This window comes from Neospora caninum, chromosome X (assembly GCF_000208865.1).
Source record: "Neospora caninum Liverpool complete genome, chromosome X".
In the NCBI taxonomy this organism is placed as follows: domain Eukaryota; phylum Apicomplexa; class Conoidasida; order Eucoccidiorida; family Sarcocystidae; genus Neospora; species Neospora caninum.
Genome location: NC_018396.1, coordinates 6,900,217 through 6,924,157, shown reverse-complemented (window position 1 = coordinate 6,924,157; position 23,941 = coordinate 6,900,217). Strand labels below are relative to the sequence as shown.

The following is a 23,941-nucleotide window of genomic DNA, read 5'->3' as shown; positions in this document are numbered from 1 at the left end:
GACTTAAAAAAGCGAAAAAATATGTGGAAGCACCGTCGATTCAGGAAAGGCGCACGAGAAAAAGGGCTTTCCAGAAAGCGGATTTTCCCTCCGGCTTTTCGCGGCTGTATTAAGGAGCGTGATTTTGACCACTCTCTGCATGTGCTCCTCTCTCTGGCGGTTGTCCTGCTGTTTCAGCTTCGAGGGGGTTCCCGCGGAATCTCTCCTTCGCAGAAAACACTTCGCCTTGCCGTTGACCAAGCGCCTTGTGCTGGAGCTTCCCTTTGATTTTCTGTTCTAAACACTTTCCAGATACCGCACACTCTTTCTCCCCTTCTTTCGCAGAAACGTGTCGTCGCTGCGTTTGACACGCCCGTCCACAGGTGACTGCTGTCGCGGCTCCTGTGCCTTCTACATGCGCCGCCGTGCTCCCTTGGCTCCTGGGTACAGCTGCAGCCGCTGCCTCGGGACGGAAGCAAAATTTCCCGCGATCGGATCCGACAGCCTCGTCTGTCAGGCTGCGTCGAGCTCTGCCTCCAGTCCGAAATCCTTTTGAGCAGGAAACATCACCCGTAACTGTTCTGGGGGATGGTCACGCGAGGCCGCCGTAGAGCTGGGAATTGCTGGCCGTACCGCCAGCGACTGAGAGGCGCTTCGGGAGGCTCTTCAGCCGAGCGCGTCCGATTTTGGGCCAGAGAAAAGGCGGGCGAGGAGAGTGATGGCGACGATAAAACCGCGACACAGGAAACCAGCTGGGAGGCAAGGGGAAAGTTGATATTTCTTCACTGCCTATAATATGAACTTGCCTTTCAGGCTGGGTAAGCGGCGGCGGGTACGGGCGTGCTATTTCCGAACCGCAACTGGAGCGGGCGTTCAGCTGGCAAGAAAACTCGAAGAGACGGCTAGCACGGGAGACACGACAGAGCGGGTGTGCGCAAAGAAGTAAGCACAACGAAGTCGACAGGAACTGCCGAAAGAGAGAAGCGCCATGGGTCCGTTCCCTTTCGGGGAAAGAGGGACGAACGATCTTCCCGTTTTGTTGGTTCTACTGTTGTTTTGTGGAGCCATCAGAACTCGACCGCAATGGTCACCGTAGTGATTCAGGTGTGTCTGTACACCGAGCGCGCAGCGGACACCGGTGAATTTCCAGGAGCCGTGTGTCGATTTTTCCACTTCTGCTCCCCACCTCTGCCACTGCTCCCCGGCCATTCAAAGGCAGGCCTAACCTCTCACCGGCTGGTTTTTTCGGATTCATTGTCTGGTTTTGCTCCTCTCGAGCAGTTGCCTCTGTGTTCCTCCCGGCGTGCGATTCGTCCGGCCTCCGTACACACACCGCCCCACGGGGCAGGGTCGCCGGGCAAACGGGGAAGAGTCTTCCCTTCTACAGCCTCTTGCCTTTCCTTTTTTTCTTCGTCTCGCCTTCTGCATTCCAAGTGCTCCGCGTATCGGCATCTGTGTGTCCGGAATGCTGTGCAGCCCCACCGGTCGAGAAAAGATAGTTCCACCTCTGCTTTCTCCTTCACCTTCTGCGGAGTACCCGGGATATCCTAACAAAGGCCAAACCCTTATCAGCACCACTCAGCTGGTCCATCGTCCTTCTCAGCCTGCCTAACGGCTTCTCCGTGACCGCCTTGACACGCATCACGGGGCAGCATCGGCTCTCGCAGTCACCACCATGGGAGAGGAGAGACAGTGCGAGAGGACCAGAAGAAAGGGACACGGAAACCTCGCTTAAGGGAATCTTCGGAGAGAGAGGAATCGGACAGAGGCGTGCACAGGCGAGGAGAAGGAACGGGCGCGTGGTGTTCGATAGTTGGCTGCGTCAGCCCGCAGACACGAAAAGGCTGGTGGGACGAAGGCACGGGGGCGGAGAGGAAGGCACGTGGAGGAACAGGAAGGCAGACCAGGCAGGCGACACCAGGGAAGTGAGAGAGCGGAGACGAAGTGGAACAGACACGGGAGGGTAGCAAAGATGGGGCTGGGCGGAGGAGACCTTGCCGGAGGCGGGCGCGACGCGCAGGACACTGGGGCGGACCGAGGCCAGAACCAAGAGCGACGCCAGGCGGTTCCGGGCAACGCAGAGCGGGGGAAGGAGACAACGAACGGTGTGGACGGATCTCCGGCGGAGCACTGGGCAGCGCAGGAAGTAGGAGGGACTGAGAGACCGACGACGCGGAAACAAACGAGAGAACACCGAGAGAAGCGGGAAGAAGGAACGGCAGACCCAGGAGACATAGAGGAGAGCGGCGAAACGCGCGAAGAGGCGAAGAACGTTGAGGATAACGGGTCCGGTGAGCCAAGAGTGGAGAGGGAAGGCGAAGACGATCGTGTCAAGCAGGCGACGATGGCGAGGACAGGAAAGCTACAGGGTGGAGGTGAGACCCGTTCGGAAGCGCCGAGAGCGAGGAAGGGGGCCGTCAGTAGGAACGCAGAGGACGCGCCAGCCACCCAAAGGTTGGACGGGACGGAAGGAGAGGCGGCCTCACGGACGAAGGCAGAAATGGAGAGTCCGGACGATGTTGCACGAAAGAGGCGGACGGCAGACGGAGCAGCAGACGATGAAAAGAATCAGAGAGAGAACGAGTCAGGCGGAGCAGACGCTGTGCGCGAGAGGCACGGCTTGGCACCGCGGGGCTACGCCTTGAGAGAGCGAGGATCTCGAGCGCCGAAGCCGTGGGAGAGGCGAGGCGAGAGGGAGCGCAACTGGCTGGGGTCCGAATCCGGCGAACGCATGCAACGCCGGGACGAAGGACGCGGCACAAAGTACGCAAGCAAAGAGAACGGAGAAGCGATGGACGGGAGAGGCCGTGCAAGGCCGCCACGTGAGATCAGGACGCGACCGGCGAGGTCTGGAGAACTGGAGACGGAGGCAAGCAGTGAGCGAAGGCAACGGGGGATCCAGGCCAGGAGTGGCCGGTGCACAGCTCGCGGCAGAGACGGAGTTCTGTCGAATCGCGCTGCCACAGAAACTGAGTCTGAGATGAGAGAGAAGAGAAAGGAAGAGGCCGGAAGGAGAGGGACGCGGCGACACGACACGCCGGGGGAAGAGGAAGGAATGAAGAAGAGGAAGCGAGAGACGGGATCGGACGGGAGCATCTCTTCGAAACGCGGCAGCAGCACTCTTTCCTTTCCGTCTTCAAGGGGAACAAACGAGGAGGACCGTTCTGCCGAAAAAGCCCGGGCTTCAGTTGCGGGGCGACATGCGCCAACCCGGCACGGAAGAGAGGCTGAGAGCTCCGGAAAGAGAGGACGGTCTTGCTCGGCTTCGGCGCCGGACTCTCCCTCACTTCCTTCGCTCCTTTCCTCTTCACCGTCGTCGTGTTTCCAAAGGAGAGGTCAGCTGCATGCACGGCGACAGGCGCACAGGGGAACGCCTTCCGACTCGAAGAGCGTTTCGCTTTCGTCTTCGCCGTGCTCGGGCGACGCGAGCGAAGACAGAGGCACATGCAGGGTTTCCGCTGACGTCATTGGCGGATTTCCGCGGGAGTCGTTCGAGCGCTTTGACCAGCCGTTCCTTCGCGTCGAACTCACAGAAGTCTCTGCTCGGAACCGATGGAAAGCAACTGCCGCCTATGAGGTAAGCCAGCAAAGACCGAGGAAGAGAATCGAGAAATGCAGAGCGAGAGAAAGGGACAGATCAAGAGAGAGGTAGAGAGCAGGTAGTGAGGGGGACAGAGACAGGGCGGAGAGAGAAAGAGGTAGTGAGTGAGATGGAGGGAGAGAGGGATAAAGAGCAACCAGAGAGAGAATCAGGGTTTTCCTTGTCTGTTCTTCCTGCCCGCCACCAGGACAAGATTCAGTCGTTCCTGACGGAGGGCATCGCACGGTCGACGTGCTTCCGACGCGAGGCCCCGTCGTCACTCACCATCTGCAAGCAGTACGACTGGAAGAATCACCAGGTAACGAAAGAGGAGAAACAGGTTGCTTCCACGTTGAGGATGGGACGCGTCGAGACAGGCGTCTCGGGTTGTCTTGGGACTTGCCGGTTTGTTCCATCTGCGCCGCAAAGACAGAGACGGTGTTTCCTTCTCGGGTCCTCTCGTGCGACCATAGGGAGCGGTGTGCGCTCGCGCGAGCGTCTGTCGCGTGGCGCGCGTTTGTGTGGTTGCCTATGCAGGCCATGTTCGAGGACGAAGACAGAACGACGTACTACCGAAACGCGATCTGCTGGCGAGGCTGGGATCTGCGCGAAGCCGAGCGACTCGCGCAGAGCCGCAAAGTGCATGCGTCGGCGGGCGCAGAGAGCCCCAGAGGTGGGCGCAGCGGAGACGAGCCTCGAGAAGGTGGAGTCCGAGAAGGGGAAGATCGAAGCGAGGGTGGAGAAGCCGAGAACAAGAACGCCGACGCACCTGGTGGAGGTCTGCAGCGTGCAGGCGGCCGGGCAGAGGCGAGAAGGTGCGAGGGGCTCGAGAGGACGGAAGGCTGCATCCAGGGAGAAGCGAAGGTGGAACGGCCGGATGAGCGGCGACGGAGCAACGCCCCGCGCCATGACGAAAGAGGGGAGGTTGCGAGTGTCTCGGGAACACACAGCGCGGACGCGGATGAAGAGAGCGAACGGGAAGACGACGGCGTTGTCGACGTGAAGTCTTACAGACTGTGCACCGACACAATGGGAGAAGACGAAGCCGGGAGCGTCCACGGCAAGAGAGGTCGGACGTATGTCCAGGGGAAGCGCGTGCTCGAGATTGGGACGGGGCCGATCGCCCTCCTCGCCGTCCTCGCAATCAAGGCAGGCGCCGAGTACGTCGATGCGCTCGAGGTGAGAAGGGAGAAGAAAACAGCCCGTGAACGCAGAGATCCGCGAGACAAGCAGAAGCCTGTGTGCCGCGTGGCGGGTGTAGGGGAGCAAGGGGTTCGGGCCGCGGCCGACTCGAGAACAAATCGGAGGCGACACACATTCCAGAGACCACGTGTTTCTGCAGGGGGCTCGAAGTAGACAGGAGACATACCGCTCTCTCTCCACGGTTTGGCGCAGTCGGACTTGAGAGATGGGTGTCGGGGCGCTGGACCGCCGTGGCCCGACAGCGCTACGGTACACTGGGTTTTGAGAGACGCACGCATGCTTGGTGCCTTCCTTCTCGCGCCTGCCACGCTGTCTCATTTCACTCTTGCACATCTGCCGCTCCTCACGTAGTCTTCGCTGGTTCGGAGCGCGTCTCTGGCGGCTGGCAAATCTCCGCGTTCTCTCTTGGGGTCGAACCGAAGGTGCGCGTCTCCCGTCTCTCGTTCAGGTCAGCAGGACTTCGGCCTCGCTCGCGACTTCTTTTGTGAGACAGTTCGGCTTAAATGCGAGCTCCAGTCGGTACCGGCAAGCGTCGGGCATCACCTCGTGCGCGGCCCCTCCGCGGGACTCAGAACGTTCTCCTCTTTCGTCTTCTTCCTCTCCGGCACCCGCGGGTCACGCGACAGCTCCTTCCTCGCTCACAGTCGCTCCCGCCGTCCTTGGCTCGACTGCACTCGAGGCTTCTCCAGGCTTGGTTCCCGAGCGGGTCGGGCTGTCTCGCCATTCCTCTTGTCTCTCTTCCGTGCCTTCCAGCGCGTCGGTTTCCTCGCGTTCTTCGCACCTTTCGCCTGACTCCGAGGCAGCCGGTCCCTCTGCGCCGGCGACGAGATCCGCGGGCGTCCCGACGGACACCGGACCTGGCGCGCTTTCATCTTCTTTTCACCTCGCCGCTTCTCCGGTTTCTTCCCCCTTGAGCGTTTCGCTTTCTCCGGACTCGTCCGTTTCTCAGGAAGGCTCTTCCCTACCTCTCCCTCCCGCCTCCCTTCCCTCTGCCTCCGCGTCTCCTCTTGTCGCAAAAGGCGCCCCGTCGAACTCTGTCCCCGGCACTCACCTGTCGTCCGCCTCTTCTTCCGTAGCTGCCGCACCTGCGACTCTCCCTTCGCTGCTTCAGCCCCCGCCTCTCCCTTCTCCGTCCTCCCCACTGCCTCAATCGCTTTGTGGGGACGGTGCTGACTCTGCTGCCCTGGCCCCGACCGCAGCCTCGCTTCCCACGCTGTCGCCTGGCTCTTCTGTCTCCCAGTCTTCTCCAGCCCCGAGGGCTCAAGCACCCTCGTCTCCCGCCGAGCCCGCGTCCTCTTCAGACATGCTATCTATTGGCTGGCGCTCCTCGCCCCACGCGTCTTCGTCTTCGTCTTTGCAGAAAGCGTCGCAGATGCGAGGACGGAAATCTCCGCCTTCTGCTGCCTCGCCGCCTTCTGCTGCCTCTCCGCCGTCGCTTTCACGGCCCGACCCCCTCGTCATCCACAGCACCTACAGCAAACTCTTCCCGCTCCCGCCGCCTCATCTCGCTCCGAAACTTGGCCAAGCCTTCCCGGCCGCTTCGCTCTCGCGCTCGTCCCCGTCCCGGTCGCCTTCTCCGTCTTCGCCCTCTTCGTTTCCCTGCTACTACGACATGATCATCCACGAGATTCTCGGCGACTTCGCCTCCCAAGAAGGCGCTGCGGATGTCTACCTCGACATCCAGCGCAGACTCGGCTACTGCCCCAAGTCAATCCCCACAGCAGCGACGACCTGCGTCGCACCCTGTGCCTTTCCCACGAGGGAAAACGTCCCGTACAAGGTGCGAGGAACGAGTTGACACGAAGGCGAGAGGGCTGGTGAAAGAGGGAGTCCCTGGCGTTTTTTCAAAGTCACAGGAAGGCAACTGCCAGACCTCCGCAGTTCGCGCTCGTGGAGAAAGGGTCTCCAGGACGGGTTTTGGCGGCGCCTAACGCCTCCGTGTCTTGCTTCAAAGTGAACGGCAATCCAAAAAGGAGCCCATCTCACCTAGTTCGGTGGAGGTATATAAAACTCGCCTATGTAGCAATGCGAAGCGACCGCGCGGTTCGCCAGTCTTGGGCTCCAGCAAGGGGCCGCGTTTCTCCTTTTGCAGGCGTCGTTTGGGACCATCGCGCCATGACCCTGTCCCCTGTGTGTGCGTGTGTGGAGAGACAAAAACCGCGACGGGCGAGGAACGAGAGGGGTTCTGGCTGCTGCGGCGTTGCGTAGGGAGGAGGTATATATGGAGAGCGTACGGAATGAGAATGACGCATGGAGATTTGTCCACACGCCCTGGTGTCTTGACGCAGGCCACAGATCATCCGGAACGCACTATCTTCTCTCCCAGGAGGAGACTCTTCCAAAGTGTAAGACGCGTTCTTCTTCGGCCTTTTCCCCTCGCGTCGCCTCCATGTCGTCTCTCGCCGTGGCGCCGATCCGCGTTTCTTCGTTTGCAATTTGTCTCTATCCCCTTCTGGAGTGGCTGCTGGCATCTCTCTTATCGCTGCCGTCCCCAGCGCGTCGGTATACCTGGGTCTTGCCTCTCGTCTTTTGCCTCCGAGGTTCCACAGTCCTTCCGTCTCCGTTCTTATCTTGCCTTTTTGTCTCTCCTCTTCTGTTTGCCTCTCTTAGGTTAGCCTGCAGTTCTCCTCTCTTCTTCTCTGCGACAGCCTCCTGCCTATGGAGCAGCTGCGCTTCGAAGAGCCCATGGACCGTCAAATGCTTCAGGTATACAGCATCGCTTTGGCGTTCTGCGCGTCTGCGTCACCGGCCTTGCGTCTGCCTCTGTCTTTCTCGTTGTCGTGTTCTGCGCCTGTCTGTCACATTTCTCTCGACACTCTCTCATTCCTTCAGTCTCCTGTCTCGTCACGCCTCCGCAGTATGCCCACGTCGCCTCCGAGGCCTCGTTTCTCGCGGCCTCTGTCTCCCCGCGGAGGTGCCGCCCTCTTGTAATCCTGTGGCGGGCTCAATCTTTTTTCTCAGGGTCCTAGAGCTTTGCATGCGCCTCGTGCTCTCCCGTTCCCTGTCCAGGCGATCGGAAACCGGATTGTCGAATCCCTCAATCCAGATAAGCGCGCCTCTTCCTGAAGAGCTGCCTCTGTCTCTCTCTCTCTGTGCACATTTAAACCCTTGCGTGTTCGTCTGTACAGATGCCAAGAAATCGCTCTTGTGTGTCTCTGTGTGTCTCGGGCGGTTGCTCAGCGGCGACGACTGGAGTTCACGGTTACACGAAAAGGCCAATTTGCGGGTTTCCTTGCCGCCATTGACGTCGAGATTCGACCGGTATGTGTCGTGTTTTTTTTCGCTAGGAATCCCTGTCTTTTCCTTCAGCTTTTTCCTCTCTCGTAGATCAAGTCCCCCAACCCCCCCCCCCCCCCCCCGGTTTTCTCTCCTGTCTGCGCGTCCCGCGATCTTCCTCTTTCTTCTCTCTTTGCGCAGGTTTTTTACGGCGTGCGCCCGCGCTCGTGCCACACACAGTGCTCCCCCCCCGTCTTGTCTCCAGAAACACGATCCCGCAGAAAAAAGTTTGTTTTAGAGTAAAAACGGTTCCTGCAACAATCCGAAGCTGACAGACGTTTTTTTCCATTTAAAGGATTGTCTCTCTCTTCGGTTCTGCCTTTCCTCAGGGGAGACACTTTGGGACGGTGTTCGAGCAGCAGTGCGACAGCTGGTACACGAACGTCGTTCTGTTGGGGAAGGAGATCGAAGTTCGCCCTCGAGACAAAATCACGCTCTTCACCGTCGCCGACTTGAAAAACTACCAGATCGAAACTGTCTCGCAGAACGTGGTAAGGCGGCGACACACAAACGCGCCTACCTGGAAAAAACGGAAACACTCCACTGCGGCCATCCCACAACCCCATCCTGATAGAGAGAGAGAAGAGAGAGAACAAGAGACTGTACACGCAGATCTCCACATACACGGAGCTCCACGGGTCCATTTTGCACGTATACATATATATATATATATATATGTATGCGTAAGCAGACAGATAGGTAGACTGAGGTGTTGGTGGAGGCATTGATGTATCGGGCGCATGTGGATATATATATATATATATATATATATATGTATATGCATGCATAAATATGTATAAAAACACCCTTGAATGAAGTCAGGCTGGCTGTAGGGAATGCGGATTTGTGGAATCAAAATCTTGGGGTGAACTGAAGAGAGGGGTGCCTGTTTTTTCGTCCGGAGATCTGCAGGGCGTGCACACCGAAAAGCGATGCAAGCATTTCTTTCGCCCTCCGCATGCATGCACAAATCTAATTTTTATGTCCCTGGAAGCGTGTAGGTTTGCTTTGTGTGTGGAGCCTTCCGGGTCTGAGGCGCTCTGTCTCGGTGGCTCTTCACGTTCTGCGTCAGGCTGCGATTTTGCGTATCTTTTAGGGGAAGAAAAAGCAAGCTGTGCCGCTCGAAGTCTCGCGCCCCACTTACACGTTTCAGGGTTATGTCGAGCGTCACCGCCGAGGCGTCATTGCCGAGTTTGGTCCCATTCTCATCGACTACGACGAGCAGGCGTCGTGTATTCGGATCGAGTAGACAGGACAAATGCAGCGATTGACCGAGGAAACGTGCGGAAAGGAGGTTACGCGTTCACTGTTTCTTTGCCCCGTCTTTCGGTTGTTGTCACATCTCTAAAAGAGGAGCACCTACGACCAACTCACCTCTTGGCTCTATCTCTCGTGCCTTCAAGTATCCGTGTTCCTGCAAATCCGGCGACGTAGATACACAGCCATACGCCTATATACAGCAGTAGAGATATAGAGAAAAGTGGATGCAAATGCGCGCCTTTCTGTGGGTTTCAATGATTATGCAGTGCCGGGGAAAAATCGTTTGCACCGGTGTCTGTACATGCATACACCTGTACGTGCGCAAGTTAAATTAGACTGTGAAATGTGTTTTGGGGAACCTTTGCAGAAGTTGCTTGACTTTTTGTCTGCCGATCCGACGCCCACGGCGTTCGTTCCATTGTTCTTTCGTAGCACTTGTGGCAGTCACTCAAATGCAGGAGCGATCATTCTCTTTGTCTTGTTCCTTTTCCCAGAAAAAAAAAGACACACACCGCCACGGCCACCGAGACAGATACACCCGTGCATGCATGGTTGTCCTGTCGACACACACTGTTCTGTATGCCTTCGTTGTTCTCCGTGTGGATAAATCACGTACTCAGTGTGCGCAGATATTTTGGCAAGGTGGGGTTCTACCGGTATTGCGTACGTGTCGATGTGGAGCCTCTTCAGCCATGCGCGGTCGGAGGGCGGGGGAGAGGAGACCCGTCGCACCTCCTGTTCCGCTTCCTAAAGCGTCTTTTGTCACCCTGTTAAAGGTTCTCTTAGCCGAGAACCGGGGCGAAGTCGAGACAGGCGTCTTTGCGTCAAAACGTAGACAATGTCTTTACGAGAAACTAGCAACATCGCTTCTGTGCCACTGGGCTCGACCGATCGAGCGCCCACAAAGTGAGGACGAGAGGCGCGCGAACCCAGCGAGAGAACTAATGAACGGAAACTCTCTCGAGAAAAAAAAGCTGAGATCCCCCAAAAAACGAAGGTGGAAGAGAAGAGGAGACGATGGAGAAACACCATGGAGAGAGAAGGAAACGGGAGACGAAAAAGAAGACAAAGAGGCATAAGCCAAACATCGAAAGACGAGTGACTGGTAGACGCGACGAGCGTTTCGTGTTTCGCCTTTCTCACGCCTCTGTCTCTCCCTGTCCCTGATTACCCCCCACCAATTCTTGCACGTCGCTCTTTACCCTCTTCCCCCCCCTCAAGTCGTAACCCCCTTTCTTTTGTCTTCCTTGCTTTTCTCTCACTTTGTCACTCCTTTTTCCATAGCTCCACTCTCTCTTGATCGCGCCTTGGCAGCTTTGCTCCCTTGGCGTTATCCATGCATGAAAATCGAGGAGAGGTGAAAACACATGTACACGGAGAAGTGCGCAGCTGCAGTTGCACGAAAGCCGTTTTTCTCCTCCGACAACTTTTAAAAACTGCGACCCTCAGGGTTGTCCCTGGCCTCGCCGCCCCGCCGCAGCCACGCCCTCACTGATTCCCACACAAAACCTACCATGTCCCTTTCAAACATCACTTTTTCACATCTAAATATATACGTTCATATATATATATATATATATATGTACATGCGTAGGAAGCTGCACAAGTAAGTACACAGACGGAGCGAAATGCAGGAGAAAGAACCGAGCCCGTTTCTGGTTGGTTCCACGAGATATAGACACAGCGACGCATGCAGACATCAAAAATATCTACAAACACACAGCTATATATATATATATATATATATATATATAAATGGATAGATCGTTATATACGTACGTTGGGCTAGAGAGACAGAAGGGTATGCTTCACTGGAAGCTGAGAAGCAAGGAAGACACGGACTCTCACAGACGCACCGTTATCGCCTGAACCTCTCCGCATACGCAAACATCCCCACATCGCCGCAAAGGTAAAGAGCCCTCACCCTCAACTACCTCTACATAAATACATTTGCCCATAGGCGTTCAGACAACGACTCTGTCTCAAGTGCGCATATAGTCGACGGCGGATGTCCCAAGGCACACTTCCTCAGTTGTCCTAGAGACATGTGCATGCGTACATGTACATATATGTGCATATGCATAGGGGTGTTGGACCGCGAGTGTGTCCCTGTGTCCTACATTGGCGCGCGCATGCGTCGTTCAGTTGTCAATTGTCGTCTCTTTGCTTTTTGCGCACATGCAAGGCGAATTCTCTTTCGCGGATTCGTCGACGAATCTTTTCGCTTCGCCTCGGTTCCTGATTCGATCGCTCTCACGCTCTCTGTTTAGCGTCTACTCATCTCCGACGAACGCGCAGAGGCCTGCATCTTTCCGAGCTTCTCGTCTCCGTCAGTTGTGCGTTAGCTTCCTTGTCTCTCCTTCTTCCTTCTCTACACCTTCTCTGCCTTCGTCCTCGCTGCCTCAAGATCTGTCGGTGTCTACGGTTTTGGCTCTTGTCTCCAGTGTGCCCAGAGTCTGTGCCCGGACTCTGTGTCTCCCCGTTTCCCGTTTAGTCTTCTTCTGCTCTCCGAACAGGCAACGCCTCACGGGGCGCCGGCGGCGTTCGATGGTAAGAAACGAATCGCAGGTTCTCGCCGTGGACCAAGACGCCTCCCGACCCCGCCTCTCTGCGCCAAGCACATATCGCACAGTACACGAAAGACCCATGCGCCGAGAGAAAGAAACGTGGCAAAAGACGAAAGCCGCAGGAGCGACAGCACGCCGGCGAGGGAAATGGAGAACGGGGATGTGGAGGTACGCCAGAAAAACGCGGCAGGAAGGAGAAACGGGGAAGACACAAGGTGGAACACATCCCCCACAGTGGCGAATGCGGCCTGCGGCAATCTTGTTGGGGTCGTCCACGACAAAAACTTGGGATGCATAGGCGGGCAAAGTTGAACGGAACTACCCTGACTGATCCCCTCGATGCGCGCAATATGCTACAAAGGTTAAACTCCTCATCGATCGGTTCTACACGTGATATGTGGATGACTGCAATCGCCGATACTAACTAGAGAAGACGCCTGCACAGCTGCGAATATGATGCGTCCCATTGTCCTGAGAGCGGTCGTCGCCGAGACAAGAGTCTTCTCTCGCCTCGTTTCCCTCCTTTCCGTTCCTTTTGTCTTCCGGTTGCCTTCCTCCCGTTGCTTCAGGTCCCCTTTGTTTCACTATTTCGAGACAAGAGACGACGGCACCTCAGCTCAGGCACAGCACCTCGACGGTGGTTCCCGTCTCGGAGTGCGGTAGCGCCTCGGTTTTTCAACGCTCGAAGCTCCGATAATAACCCCCGACTAATCAGGAACGGCACGCATGTTTACAAACCATCTGCACGTACTTCAGCCGATGTTTCACCAGGTCCGGGTGAAGGAGAAGAAGGTGGTGGCCTTGAACATATCTGGGAAGAGAAGATCGGAGGACGCAACACAGAGAGAGAGCGAGAGCAAACACATGGCTCTTTCCTGGGCTGTTTTCACACTGCGGCGCTTCGCCTTCGAGGACTAGCACGGCGTGGCTGCCTGGAGACCTGAAGTCGCAAACCGGGATTCCCATTTTTCAGCGTTTTCTCTCTGTCTCGCTCTTCCCTTTTCGGCTAGCTCTGCCTTTCTCTCGCTCGCCCTCCTTCTACCCTCACCGGAGGACGCCGATTTCCTCGAGAGTCCGTTGGATGTCTTCCTCGCGGACTGCTGTGTTCCGAACGAGATCCTAAGCACACAGCATCAGGCAAGACCGAAAAGAAAAAAAGTGGGAAAAAATACATGCATCTGTGCATTGAGACACACACACACATATACATATATATATGTATATGTATATATAGATGTTTTGAGTACTGATTTCTCCAGGCGCACAGGTGGGAAAATGCGCGTCCATGCGGATACACCTACGCCTCCCTTTACACGTGTCTGAATGCGCCGGTGAAACGGTGTCTCTCTTTGCGTAGATGAGACGCCTCGGAGAGGAGAAAGATTCACGTGGGCGAGAAAAAAAGGAGAAAAGGCAGAGAAGCCGCAGGCGTTTTCTGACGGCTAGTGCAGAAGCCGGTCGAACCTGGTCCCTGGTTGCTCGCCCTCGCCCCGACATCGTTCCCCCCCTTTTCACGGCCGTCTCAACTGTCTTCGCCCCCACCTCGATGGAAATTTTCCTTTTCCGCTTCTGCTCGTCGCTCTCCAAATGCGTGAGGAGACACCAGGTCCACCAACCGACGTAGCTGAGGCGGCCGAGATCACTTAAGGGGCGTTCTGGACCGCCCTTTTTCTTCTCTCGCAGCGAGAGGAGATACGAGAAGGAAATGAGGAAGCGACCGTAACCCTTCCGCTGGTGCTGGGGCAGCGTCAAAATGCACGCGAGATTGTAGGCTTGCAGGGAGATTTTTTCCTGAACCCGCAGGCGCGAAAAAAGAGCGGCATGGAGCGAAAAGAACACGGGAGGCATGAAAAAGCCATGTAGGGAAGAACGACACAGTGGGGTTGATTCGAGGCCGCGCGCGCTTTCTGCGCAAACAAGCGAAACAGCAGACACGTCCAGAACCTCGAGGCTCGACAGGCGCCCCGGAGAAGAATGGAGGAGCTGAAGAGATCCCGAGACAGGCGTTTAAACTGGAAAAATCCATGCGGAAACGCACCTTGGAGAAGTAGCCAATTAAATGGCATCCAGTGTGGTCGACCTGGAGCAATCACAGAGGGAACGTTTGGCCGCAAGGATTAGAGAGGCAATCTTTCCTCTTTTCTTTCCTTCGCACAGCTTCGTCCGACGAGACGCCACTGCCGAGACACCCGCAACCTGTTCAGATACCGATCTGTCCTTATGCATGCGTGCTCCCGTGGACAGACACATGCACACACAGCTATCTTCTCCCCATTCAAAACACGCGAGGCCATCACACACGGCGAGAGACGGACAGATACAGGGAGACACTAAACGACAGACACTTCAACATACACATATGCATGTATACATGCATGTAGGTATTTATAAGCATGCGTAGATCTATTACATGAATCTGGGAATTCAAAGATGTGCACACACGTGTCGAACTCGATAAAAGAAGCGCGAGTTCTCCCCTATCAAAGCGGGGAGAGCGAAGCGACACCAAAACCACCAGCTGTCAACTGTCGGTGGCTCTGCCCCCAGACTCTACGAACCTTGACATTGACAACGACACAGACCTGTTTCCACCTCTCTCTGTCTCTGTCTCTGTCTCTCTCTCTCTCTCTCTATATATATATATATATGCACATAAATGCATACATACACGTATATGTACACATTTGTCTACTGGCGAACAGGTACGGCATGCACTTGAACTTCCAGCGTTGTGATGTCTGGAAGTACCTCAGTGAGGACGTAGAAGAGGAACGGTTCGACGTCGTACTGGAGCGTCTTGTGGTCAAGAAAGAGCTTTGCGAGGAAGCAAAGGTTCTCGCTGTACACGCGAGCAACGCTGCCATCTACCTCAAAGACGGAGAGCCTGGAGAAGCAGGGAACGCGAGACAAAAGCATGCGCAAACTCAAGAACTGACCAGTAACCTACGCTCGAAATTTGCCTGAACCGCACGCGGCTTCTCCCAACGCCGCGACCCTGTCGCCTGCGAGCCCCACGCACATGCGCCCGGGCCGCGCCGTGGCGCGCAGAATCCTCAAAAGTGTACACGAGACATGCCCAAGAAAGAGACAGAGAGAACCAGCATCAGAGAGAGGCAGATAGAGAATCAGAATCAGAGAGAGGCAAGAGAGAGGGGCAAAGAAAGCCACAAACACCGCTAGAGAGAGGCGAGGACGGCGAACTCGCAAAAAAGTCCTGGCAGGAGGTACCTTCCGTCTCGGTAGATCTCGTCGCCGGGAGGGTGTCGAAGGATGCATCTTCGGTTGTGGGTGGCGAGCTCGCTGGCGTGTCGGAAGAAAGAGAGGCAGAATTCGCAGACGTGCAGGACTTCGGCGTCCTGAACGTGGGCGGGGTACGGCGAGAAATACCACGTGTGGAGACGAAACGGCCCAAACTGGATCTGCCGAATCGTCTTGATTTTCGTCGCTTCTTCGTGCGCCTGGAGCGTCGCCAGGTCCATGCCTTCGTGCTCCTTCGCTGCTTCCTCGTCGTGCTGAGACAAAAGGGTGCGCGAAAGAAAGAGCGAACGGAGACAAGGGGAGAAACGCATGCACACATAGGGAGTTAGAGCGCGCGCCGCATGCACCGCATGGGCAACAGACAGTGAGAAAGACGGAGACGACCCAGACAAGCAAGAGACAGGAGCCCCTGGGGGCGGGAACCCGCGATCAGCGAGGGAGCGCGGAAACCCCGCAGAGAGACTGGACGTTCTACAGAGCGCGCGGAAGCGCGGAGCGAAAGACACGCACAGGTGTGGAAGGAGGGGCGCGGCAGAAACTGGAGACAAAAACACGACTGTAACTCTCTCTTCTCCTTGACTTACGTCTGAAAACTGTACACTTGGGTCAAACATTGCGAGTTTGTTGAGCATCTCCCAGTCACTGTCTTCACCTTCGGCTCCAGCCTCCGGCTCCCAACTCTCATCTTCGTCTGAATCGCTGACCGACACTCCTTCCTTGTCCTCTCTCCTTCGCTTCGTCTCTGTCTCGTCGTCCGCGTCCTCGCCCTCTTCTGCCCATCTGTCTCCTCTGTCTCCCCGCTTTCGCTTCCTCCGTCTGCTCTCCAGCACCGGATACTCCAAGACACGCCCCTCCTGCGTGATTGGCCGCAAGTCATCGAATTTCAGCCAGGTATCCAGGCGCCTGTTTGTGTGGCGATAGTGAATGTAATATTCATAATGGTGGGGTTTCTCGATTTCGACGGCACGCGACATACAGACATGCTGGTCCTCCTCTCTCGCGTGCTTGCCTTTCCCTACCCGCTCGCCCTCGCCGGGGCCCGGCGCCCCCTCCGGTGTCCCGTCCTGCCCTCCGACCGCGGTCATGGAGCCGCAGCTAGTTGGGCTCGTGTCCGCCCGCGCAGACTTCCCTCGCCCCCCGCGCGCGACCTCAGCAGTCTCCGACCGCCGGCCGCTACTCGAAGGACCGGCGCCCAAGCCTGCAGCCCCACAGCGCCGACACATTGGAGACGCAGAGTCTCCCGGGACATATTTGGAGCAGGAAGGACAGGTTCGTCCGCCGCGCTGTGGGCGCTGGCGACGCGCGGGGGACGTGGGAAATTGCAGAGAAGAACCTGGCGAGTGGAGAGAGCGGATGCTGATGATCTGAAAGAGACAGAAGAAACAGAAACGACACAAGAGATAGAAATGCAGAGAGACACACGAGCCGCCGCTGAGTCCCAGGCGACCAGCCGAGCGGGGCCACAAGCCGGAGGGCACACACACAGAAAGGAGGAAGCGAGAACGGAAGTCTGCACAGGAAAGGGAGAGCTGTGGAAACGAGCCTTGCGCAGACGGTCTCTAGCCAGAAGGGAAAAGCGAGACCGAGACACCATGCAGAAGCAAGGAGGGGCCCGACCGGAGGAGCGGGGGCGGAGGGTGACAGAGAATGAGAAGGTGGAGAGGAGACAAGGAGAAAGACGAGAGAAAGGGGACAGGGGAAGACAGCCACGCGATTGAGGAGAAACGAATGCACGCGACAGAGAAAGAACCGGTTATTTCCACGGACCTTTCCTGGATGAAAGTTGTGCCCAAGGCGCGCGCCGATCCACTGATTGACTGAGAGTGCTCTGGGCTCCTTCGTTCTGATGATTGAAGACCAAGCCAGCCGGTGGTGCGTGTCTCCTTCCTCCCGTTTGCTTTCTTCACAACTCTTGCGGCCTCCTCGCTCTCTGTCTTTGGAGTTTCGACTCGTTTTCTCGCTCGCCTTTTCCTTCTTTCCCTCCGCTCCGTCGCTCTTCTCTTTCGCTTCGACTGCGCCGTTGCCGCCAGCGCCATTCTCCCCAGATTTCGCGACAGCCTCATCTCTGTTCCCTGCGTCTTTTCTCTGCACTACCGCGGCCTTCCCTTCCTCGCGGCCTTCTCTCTCTTTTTCTGGGTTAGACTCCGCCGCTGCGTCTTGCGGCGCGCCTTCCCTCTCTCGATATGCAGCCTGGTCTCGTTTACCTTCCGCTCGCCGTTCCTCCCTTTTATCCGCGTTCTTCTCTTCTTCATCGCCTCTTCTCCTTTCTTCTGTGCTGTCACTTCTCCACGCTCGTTCCTCTCCACGTCGCCTCTTCTCTTCCTCGTCTGCCTCCTTGCTTCTTCGGTCCAGCCTTCCTCTCTCCTCTTCCTTTTTTCCTCTCTCGTCTTCTCCCTTTCCTCTCTCGTCTTCTTTCTTTACTCTCTCTTCTTCCTGCTTCCCCCTGTCTTCTTCTTTCTTTCCTCTCTCGTCTTCTTTCCTTCCCCTCTCTTCTTCTTTCCTTCCCCTCTCTTCTTCTTTCTTTCCTCTCTCGTCTTCTTTCCTTCCTCTCTCGTCTGCTTTCTTTACTCTCTCTTCTTCCTTCTTCCCCCTGTCTTCTTCTTTCTTTCCTCTCTCGTCTTCTTTCCTTCCCCTCTCTTCTTCTTTCTTTCCCCTCTCTTCTTCTTTCTTTCCTCTCTCGTCTTCTTTCCTTCCTCTCTCGTCTTCTTTTCTGCCTCTCTCCTCTTCTCGTCTTTTCCCCTTCTCTTCGTCTCTTCGGTCTGCTGCCCCCCGAGGCAAGGCATGCCCGCCGGGGGGACTGCGCGGCCTCGCCTCAGCGGAAGAAGACGCCGAGTGAGAGCCTCGAGTTGTCTCTCTTTTGAAGCTCGGCTCTTTGTTTCCTCTCTCTGTTTTTTTCGGAAAAGCCGAGAACGAATACTCCCCCTTCTCCTCACGCCTGCCTTTCCGGGGGGGAGGCGAACTGGAGGGAGAAGAGACGGACGGCGAGGAGCGAGAAAATCCTGTTCGAGAGCCGTGGCGACCTTCACTGGCAGAAGAGTGGGAAACTTGTGAATACGAGGAAGGAAAGAAAGTCGAGTTCGAAGAAGACGGATCGTAAGAAGGAAGGCCCGAGGTGGACACGCGCCTGCTGGGCCTCGAAGACGACTGGCCTTCAGAAGAGGAGAAAGAAGAAGGCGGACGAGACGCAGAGCTGCCGGAAGTCTCAGGAGGGCGTGAGGGCCGAGACGAACGCGAAGACGGACCGGAGAAGGGAGACGCGTTGCGCGAAGAGGAAAACGAACTGGAGCTGTGGGAAAGACGGGGAGACGAGAAGGAAGGATTTCCGGACGAAGAATTCGACGGGTTCGAGGAGGGGCGAGACGAATGAGAAGAATGCGAAGAGTGAGAAAAAGAACCAGGAGCGCGAGCGGAAGGTCCCGAGAAGGCGCCGGAACGACAGAAGGAAGACTGCGAAGAAGCCGAGCGAGACGAAAAGGCAAACGGACGCTGGAAACCTCCAAACGGAGGCGCTCGAGGAGACTGGGTAGATGAGGAACTGGAATACGACGAGGACGGCAGCCACGGATCCTTCTCAACTGACTCAGCCTTCCTGCCTCCCTCTTTTTTCTCTCCACTTCCTCGCGAGGGTGAGGTACCTCGCTTCTCACTTCGCCCCTGCATCGCCCCGTACGCGCAAACCCTCGGCTCGCCGGCCAGCGCCTGCGGCGTGAATCTCCCGCCGAAAAACCCGACCGCGCCTCGCGAGCGTCCGGCGCTCGCGGCAGGCGTCGGCGTCTCGGCTCCTGCCGGGGACAGCGAGCGCGCCCGTGCACGCGGGGACGGTCTCCGGCGCCCGATCTTTTGGACGGCGAGAGGCCTCTCCCGACTCAACTGTCCCCTCCAGAGCCCACACCGACACGGGCGCGTGAGGCTCCAGACCGCAAGGCGGCGCGGCGCTCTGCAGACTCTCTGAGAGAGCGTCGCGTGGGCCGAAGAGTCGGCCTCTTTCTTTCCTCCGGAGGACGCGGGCGAAGCCAGCCAGGAGGCCCCTCTCTCGCCGGCTCTCTCGGGCGAGCTGTGGGAAAATGATTCGCCTTCCTCGCGCGCGGGGAGACAGAGAGAGTCGCGCAGGGAGACAGAGAGGGGACAGGCTCAGATCGCGGCCGCGATGAAAGGCCCGCGAAAGACGGGAGGGGAGTGACGGTTCAAAACGCGCAGAGAAGCAGGCAGCGAGAGAGAAGCTACCCTGTCAAATGTGTGCAACAAGGCGAGCGCTCCTCCACTCACAGTCGAGGAAATGAAGAGGGAGCGAGGCGGCCAGTCTCGCTGTGTTCAGCATCAGGGGCCCAAGAGCGAGAAGAAGAAGAAGAAGAAGAAGAAAAGGGAGAGGACGAGAGCACACGCTTGCCTTCAGGCGCTGCTGAGTGGATGAATTGAGGGTTTGGGGAAGCCCTCGAAACCGGGGAGAGAAAGAGGGGGAAAAGGCGAAAACGAAACGGAACGCACTCTCCACGCGCGCCACGATCTAGGCCAGGCATGCAGCGTCTGCCAGTCCGAGCGGAGACAACAGAAAGAGACAAGAAGAAACGCGGAGACACACGAGGAGAAAAGGAACATGCGGGAGAGTGAAGCAGAGACAGGGAGACGCCGAAGTTGAGGCTTCTACATTTTGCTCCGTTCTGCAAAAGAAACTGGAGAACAGGGGCTCCAGAAACGCCCCGGAGAGAACGAAAAGAGAAAGGCGACAGAGTCTCCAGGACAGGGCCGGAGGACGAAGGCCCGCGTCTCACCTGTCTCCTGACCCCGTTTGTTCTCAACTCTCTCCGTGTGCAGAATCTTCCTCGCCTCAGAGGCCACGCCTCCCTGCGTCAAGACTCCCTCCTGCGCTCTTCCCGCCCCGCTCTCTTCCCGCCCCGCTCTCTTCCTGCCCCGCTCTCTTCCTGCCCCGCTCTCTTCCGCTCTTGCCGTGTCCCTCGCTTGTTTGCTTTCTCTTTCTCTTTCTCTTTCTTGTGTCCAAGAAAAACGTCCGGAGACACAGCGCGGAGTGCCTCAGCGCGCCACGGTCTCGCGGGTTCTGGGAGGTGAAAGAGGAGAAAAGATCAAAGACTGCCTTGACCCTAAACGCTCTAAAAACCGTCGAAGGCGCAACAAAGAGCCGAACGCACTGCCTCTCCACTTCCAGCGCCGCCGTAAAGGCTGCAAATGCAGAGAAAGACGTCGATTTGGGGCCACGGACATACGCCTTCCTCCGTCTTTCGAGGTCTTTGCAGGGATTTCGAGGATTCAGGAGGGAGGCTTGCAGGTGTGCAAGATGCATGCGCGAATTCTCGCGGCCTGGAAGCTCGCGACACATGCAGACATCTGGCCGAGAAAATCCTACATCTACCAGGCCGCCGACGCAGGACGAGATTCTGCATGCACCCAGTTTCCCCAGTGCGTCGGCGTGCGCCGTTGCGAGGGAGTTGTCTTGATCAAGACACACGGATTCGCGAACGGGTTTCGCTCCATTTTCTTGGGAGGAAACGCGGGGTTCCGCCGATAAAACGCGAGACTTCCGACGCCGCCCTCGACTCGGAACCTCCACCTGCACGACACACAGCCAAGCCTCGCGTTTTCCCCGCGCCTTTTCGACTCGGGATCCTCTCGCTTTCGTCTCCGCAGCTGCTACTCCTCGAAGTTTTGCAGTTCCGTCGAAGACCTGCGAGAAGCAGCGCCTGGAGAGAGGGACGGGGAGAGAAAGAGGGAGGGGCGGAGGAAAACCTAAAGAGATCGGAGAGAGAAGACAGCTGGAGGGTCGACGCGAGTCGCCATGCGTGTCTCTTCTCTCGTCCTCCGCAGGCTGTCTCTGTTCTCCTCTCTTCCTCCTCTTTTTTCTCTCTTGGTTTTTCTCCTTCTGGTCTCCCTTGTGTTCCTTGTCTCTTTCCCGTCCTTCCTTTCTTCCCCTGCCTCCGTCGTTCCCCGTCTTCCCTCCGTCCCTGCTCGGCCCCCGAGACCCGGGACCGGTACCGCAGGAGACGGAGACGCGTCTGTCTCTTCGTTCACCTCGCCTTCAGCCTGCTTCCTGGCGGCCTTCCTGCTCTTCCTCTGCCGTCTCGCGATATGGGCAAGCAGGCGCGTATCCCTGAGACCGCGAGGAGGCAAACGAGGGAGAGGGTGGCGAGAAGAGCGGATTTCCAGGCGAGACACAGAAGAAAACACACAGAAGAAAAAGACAAATGCGCCTCTGACGACAGTTGTCGTTCTCGGCTCAGGTGAGAACCCGAAGCTGAGAAGAGAGTTCCGTCTCTTCTGTTCACGTTTTCTCATGATTTTCACTCAACTCGACTGCGGATACAGACCCCAGGCAGTGTGTCCAGGAGGCTCTCGCCCACACAGGTCGTTTATACATGTTGTACTTTTTCAGTGTTACACACATCTGACCCACCTGTATCTGCAGATATATGTATCGGTACGGAGGCGCAGTGTACATCTGTGGTTGAGTGTTGTCCGTTCGCGTGTTTTAGCCCTGCAGTGGTGCGCCCGTTGAAGTTTTCCCTTCCCTCCACGGTTGCGTCTTTTCCTCGTTGCTCCCGTGTTTTGCGCCTCTCTCGAGAGGCGAAGTTCCGACCACCCCACCCAGGGTGTTGTGGGAGCTTTTGCGACGTTTGAGTGTTTCTTCTTCTCGCAAACCGTCTCTGTCCCCTGCTCAACACGCCGCGCGTCTCGCTCTCGCCCCCCCAGGCGGTCACACCGGAGAGATGCTGCGGCTGGTCCAGAGTTTCAATCCTCGCTTTTTCCGCCTGCACTTCCTCCTCGCTGACTCCGACGCCACCAGCCTGCGGCAACTCGCTTGTGCCTCCTGGCCGCCTTTTCAGGTGAATCCAGAAGCCCGCGACAGGGTCTGAAGTCACAGTTAGACTCAGAAAGCAGAGAAAACAACGGAAATGCCGGAAAGAAGAAGTAGCGCCGCGCGAATGCGCGAGCGCACAGGGCAGGGGAGGTTAGCGAGGGACGGGAAACCTCCCTGCGGCTGGTTGACAAGGAGACGCAGGCAGGCGACGGAGAGACAGAAGGGACGGCACAGCGCCGAGCAACCAGAGGAGGACAACAGAGAAGCGGAATGTGTCTTGGCGTCTGCAAAGAAGAAGGGGACTGCGGTGGAGTTTTGGAGACAAGCGAGGGACAGCCGTGAGGAAACCGCGACACGGCGCGGCGCAGCGAAGTTCTGGAGAAGCCCACGCTCCCCGGACAAAGGGAAGGAGGAGCAAAGAGGACGGGCAAGACGTTCGTGTGGCGGGGGTGAGAGCGTGCGCTGGGAGGAAAAGGCGCGTTGTGTGCTGTCCCGGCAGGACAGACGAAAACGCGTTAGAAACAGGCCTAGGCGAACAGGCAGCGCTCACCTCATTTCCTTGGTCGTTCGGTCTTTCCTTTTCCAGGACGCACAGCGGCCAGACGAGAAGTTCGAACGCGACGACACCGCGGCGGAAGATGCAGTGCACGGAGATCCCGCGGAGCACGACTTGAGGAGGCTGATGAGACGGCGTGGTTTCCGCTTTTCGCGAATTCCGAGAAGCCGGGAAGTCGGCCAGGCTTGGGTCTCGTCCTTCTTCTCTTCTGTGCAGGCTCTTCTTTTCTGTCTCCGTCTCGTGTGGAGACTAAACCCAGACCTGGTGAGGAAGGGCTCGGCAAAATTAACTGCCGGATGTGCCTTCTCTCCCGTTCGGATTTGGAACATTCTCTTCGACCTTCTTCGACTCCCAACCGTCTCTCTCTCTTGCGTTGTATCCCGTTCGGATTTGGGGCTTCCTCGCGCCTTCGTGTTCTCGCGGTCTCCACCGGCTTTTTGTGGGATGTGTCTTGGCGTTCGATGTTTTCTTCTCTGGAGCGGTTCTCTTTGTGATTGTGCGTTCGCTGGCCTTGTCCAACCGCATGCGCCTGCAGGTGCTCGTGAACGGACCTGGGACGTGCGTTCCCGTCGCGGTGGCTGCTTTGCTGCGCGAGGTACGTGACGACGCTGCGTCACTCTTCATTTTCGTTTTCGCCGCTGGAAACTCGACACACCATAAAACGGCTGCGTTTTCGAGCTTCGCAAAGAGCCATTCATGCCTTCGAATTGCGGGAGCATTCACTTGTACACATACACATATATATAATATAAGTTACGTGGCTTCATCGTAGCTGGGGCACTTGCGGCAGTTCTCTAGAGGCTCGTGCTCAAAGTTAGGTGTATGGATACACGTTTCTAGGTCGAGGTATGAATACACATTTCGTTTTGAAACGTGGCTATCATTTGTAGGCGGTCCAGCAGTTGAGGGAGCGCAGCGTTTCGGCCGTTCTGGTGGTGTCTCGCTGCTTGTTCTTCTCGACTTTTTTTCTTGAGCTCCGCATGCAGCTGGAACCGTCTCCGACACAGGCGCCTTTTTTCTCCTGGTTGCCCCCCCCCCCCCCCCCCCCCCCCAGCCTGGAGGCGTTTCTGGGCTTTTTGTCTGTTTGTTTTATCTGTTTGCAGCTCTTCGTAGGCAGGCGCTTCAGCCTCGTCTACGTCGAGAGTGTGTGCCGCGTCGAGTCGCTGTCTCTCTCCGGCTGTCTCCTCTATCCCTTCGCCGACCGTTTCCTGGTTCAGTGGCCTCGCCTAGCTGAGAAATTCGCCAAGTGTGAATACGTGGGGAGTATGTTTTAAAATCGGCTGTCGCGGTGGAGGGGTTTTGAACCAGTCAAGCGGTTCGTAACACCACGTCATATCGTGCCTGAATGGTATGGTGTGGTCTAGCCTGTTATGTGGTGTTTGAAGTCCCACCGCCCAAAAAGCTGCTGGTTTGCTGGTATTTACGTCATCCCTGAGGAGACGGCAGGAGAAGCG

The 23,941-nt window shown here is 57.0% G+C and overlaps 3 protein-coding genes across 3 annotated transcripts; 2 read left to right on the top strand and 1 right to left on the bottom strand.

Moving 5' to 3' along the window:
* Nucleotides 1-1,951: 1,951 nt before the first annotated feature.
* NCLIV_053010 (conserved hypothetical protein) lies at nt 1,952-9,287 on the top strand (the record flags this gene model as incomplete). The annotated part of the gene is made up of 8 exons (XM_003884855.1): nt 1,952-3,556; nt 3,768-3,878; nt 4,097-4,738; nt 5,211-6,542; nt 7,373-7,468; nt 7,943-8,023; nt 8,368-8,529; nt 9,135-9,287. The coding sequence occupies 8 exons, from the start codon at nt 1,952-1,954 to the stop codon at nt 9,285-9,287; spliced, it is 4,182 nt and encodes a 1,393-aa protein (XP_003884904.1).
* Nucleotides 9,288-11,788: 2,501 nt separating this feature from the next.
* Nucleotides 11,789-19,441, bottom strand: NCLIV_053000 (hypothetical protein; the record flags this gene model as incomplete). Its single annotated transcript, XM_003884854.1, has 11 exons — nt 11,789-11,906; nt 12,617-12,676; nt 12,914-12,984; nt 13,408-13,656; nt 13,904-13,945; nt 14,614-14,749; nt 15,094-15,377; nt 15,708-16,487; nt 16,891-19,000; nt 19,028-19,196; nt 19,390-19,441. 11 exons carry the CDS (start codon nt 19,439-19,441, stop codon nt 11,789-11,791), a joined length of 4,071 nt encoding a protein of 1,356 aa, XP_003884903.1.
* Nucleotides 19,442-21,839: 2,398 nt separating this feature from the next.
* NCLIV_052990 (Glycosyltransferase family protein, related) lies at nt 21,840-23,761 on the top strand (the record flags this gene model as incomplete). Its single annotated transcript, XM_003884853.1, has 4 exons — nt 21,840-21,956; nt 22,518-22,751; nt 23,023-23,082; nt 23,591-23,761. The coding sequence occupies 4 exons, from the start codon at nt 21,840-21,842 to the stop codon at nt 23,759-23,761; spliced, it is 582 nt and encodes a 193-aa protein (XP_003884902.1).
* Between the last annotated feature and the right edge of the window lie 180 nt (nt 23,762-23,941).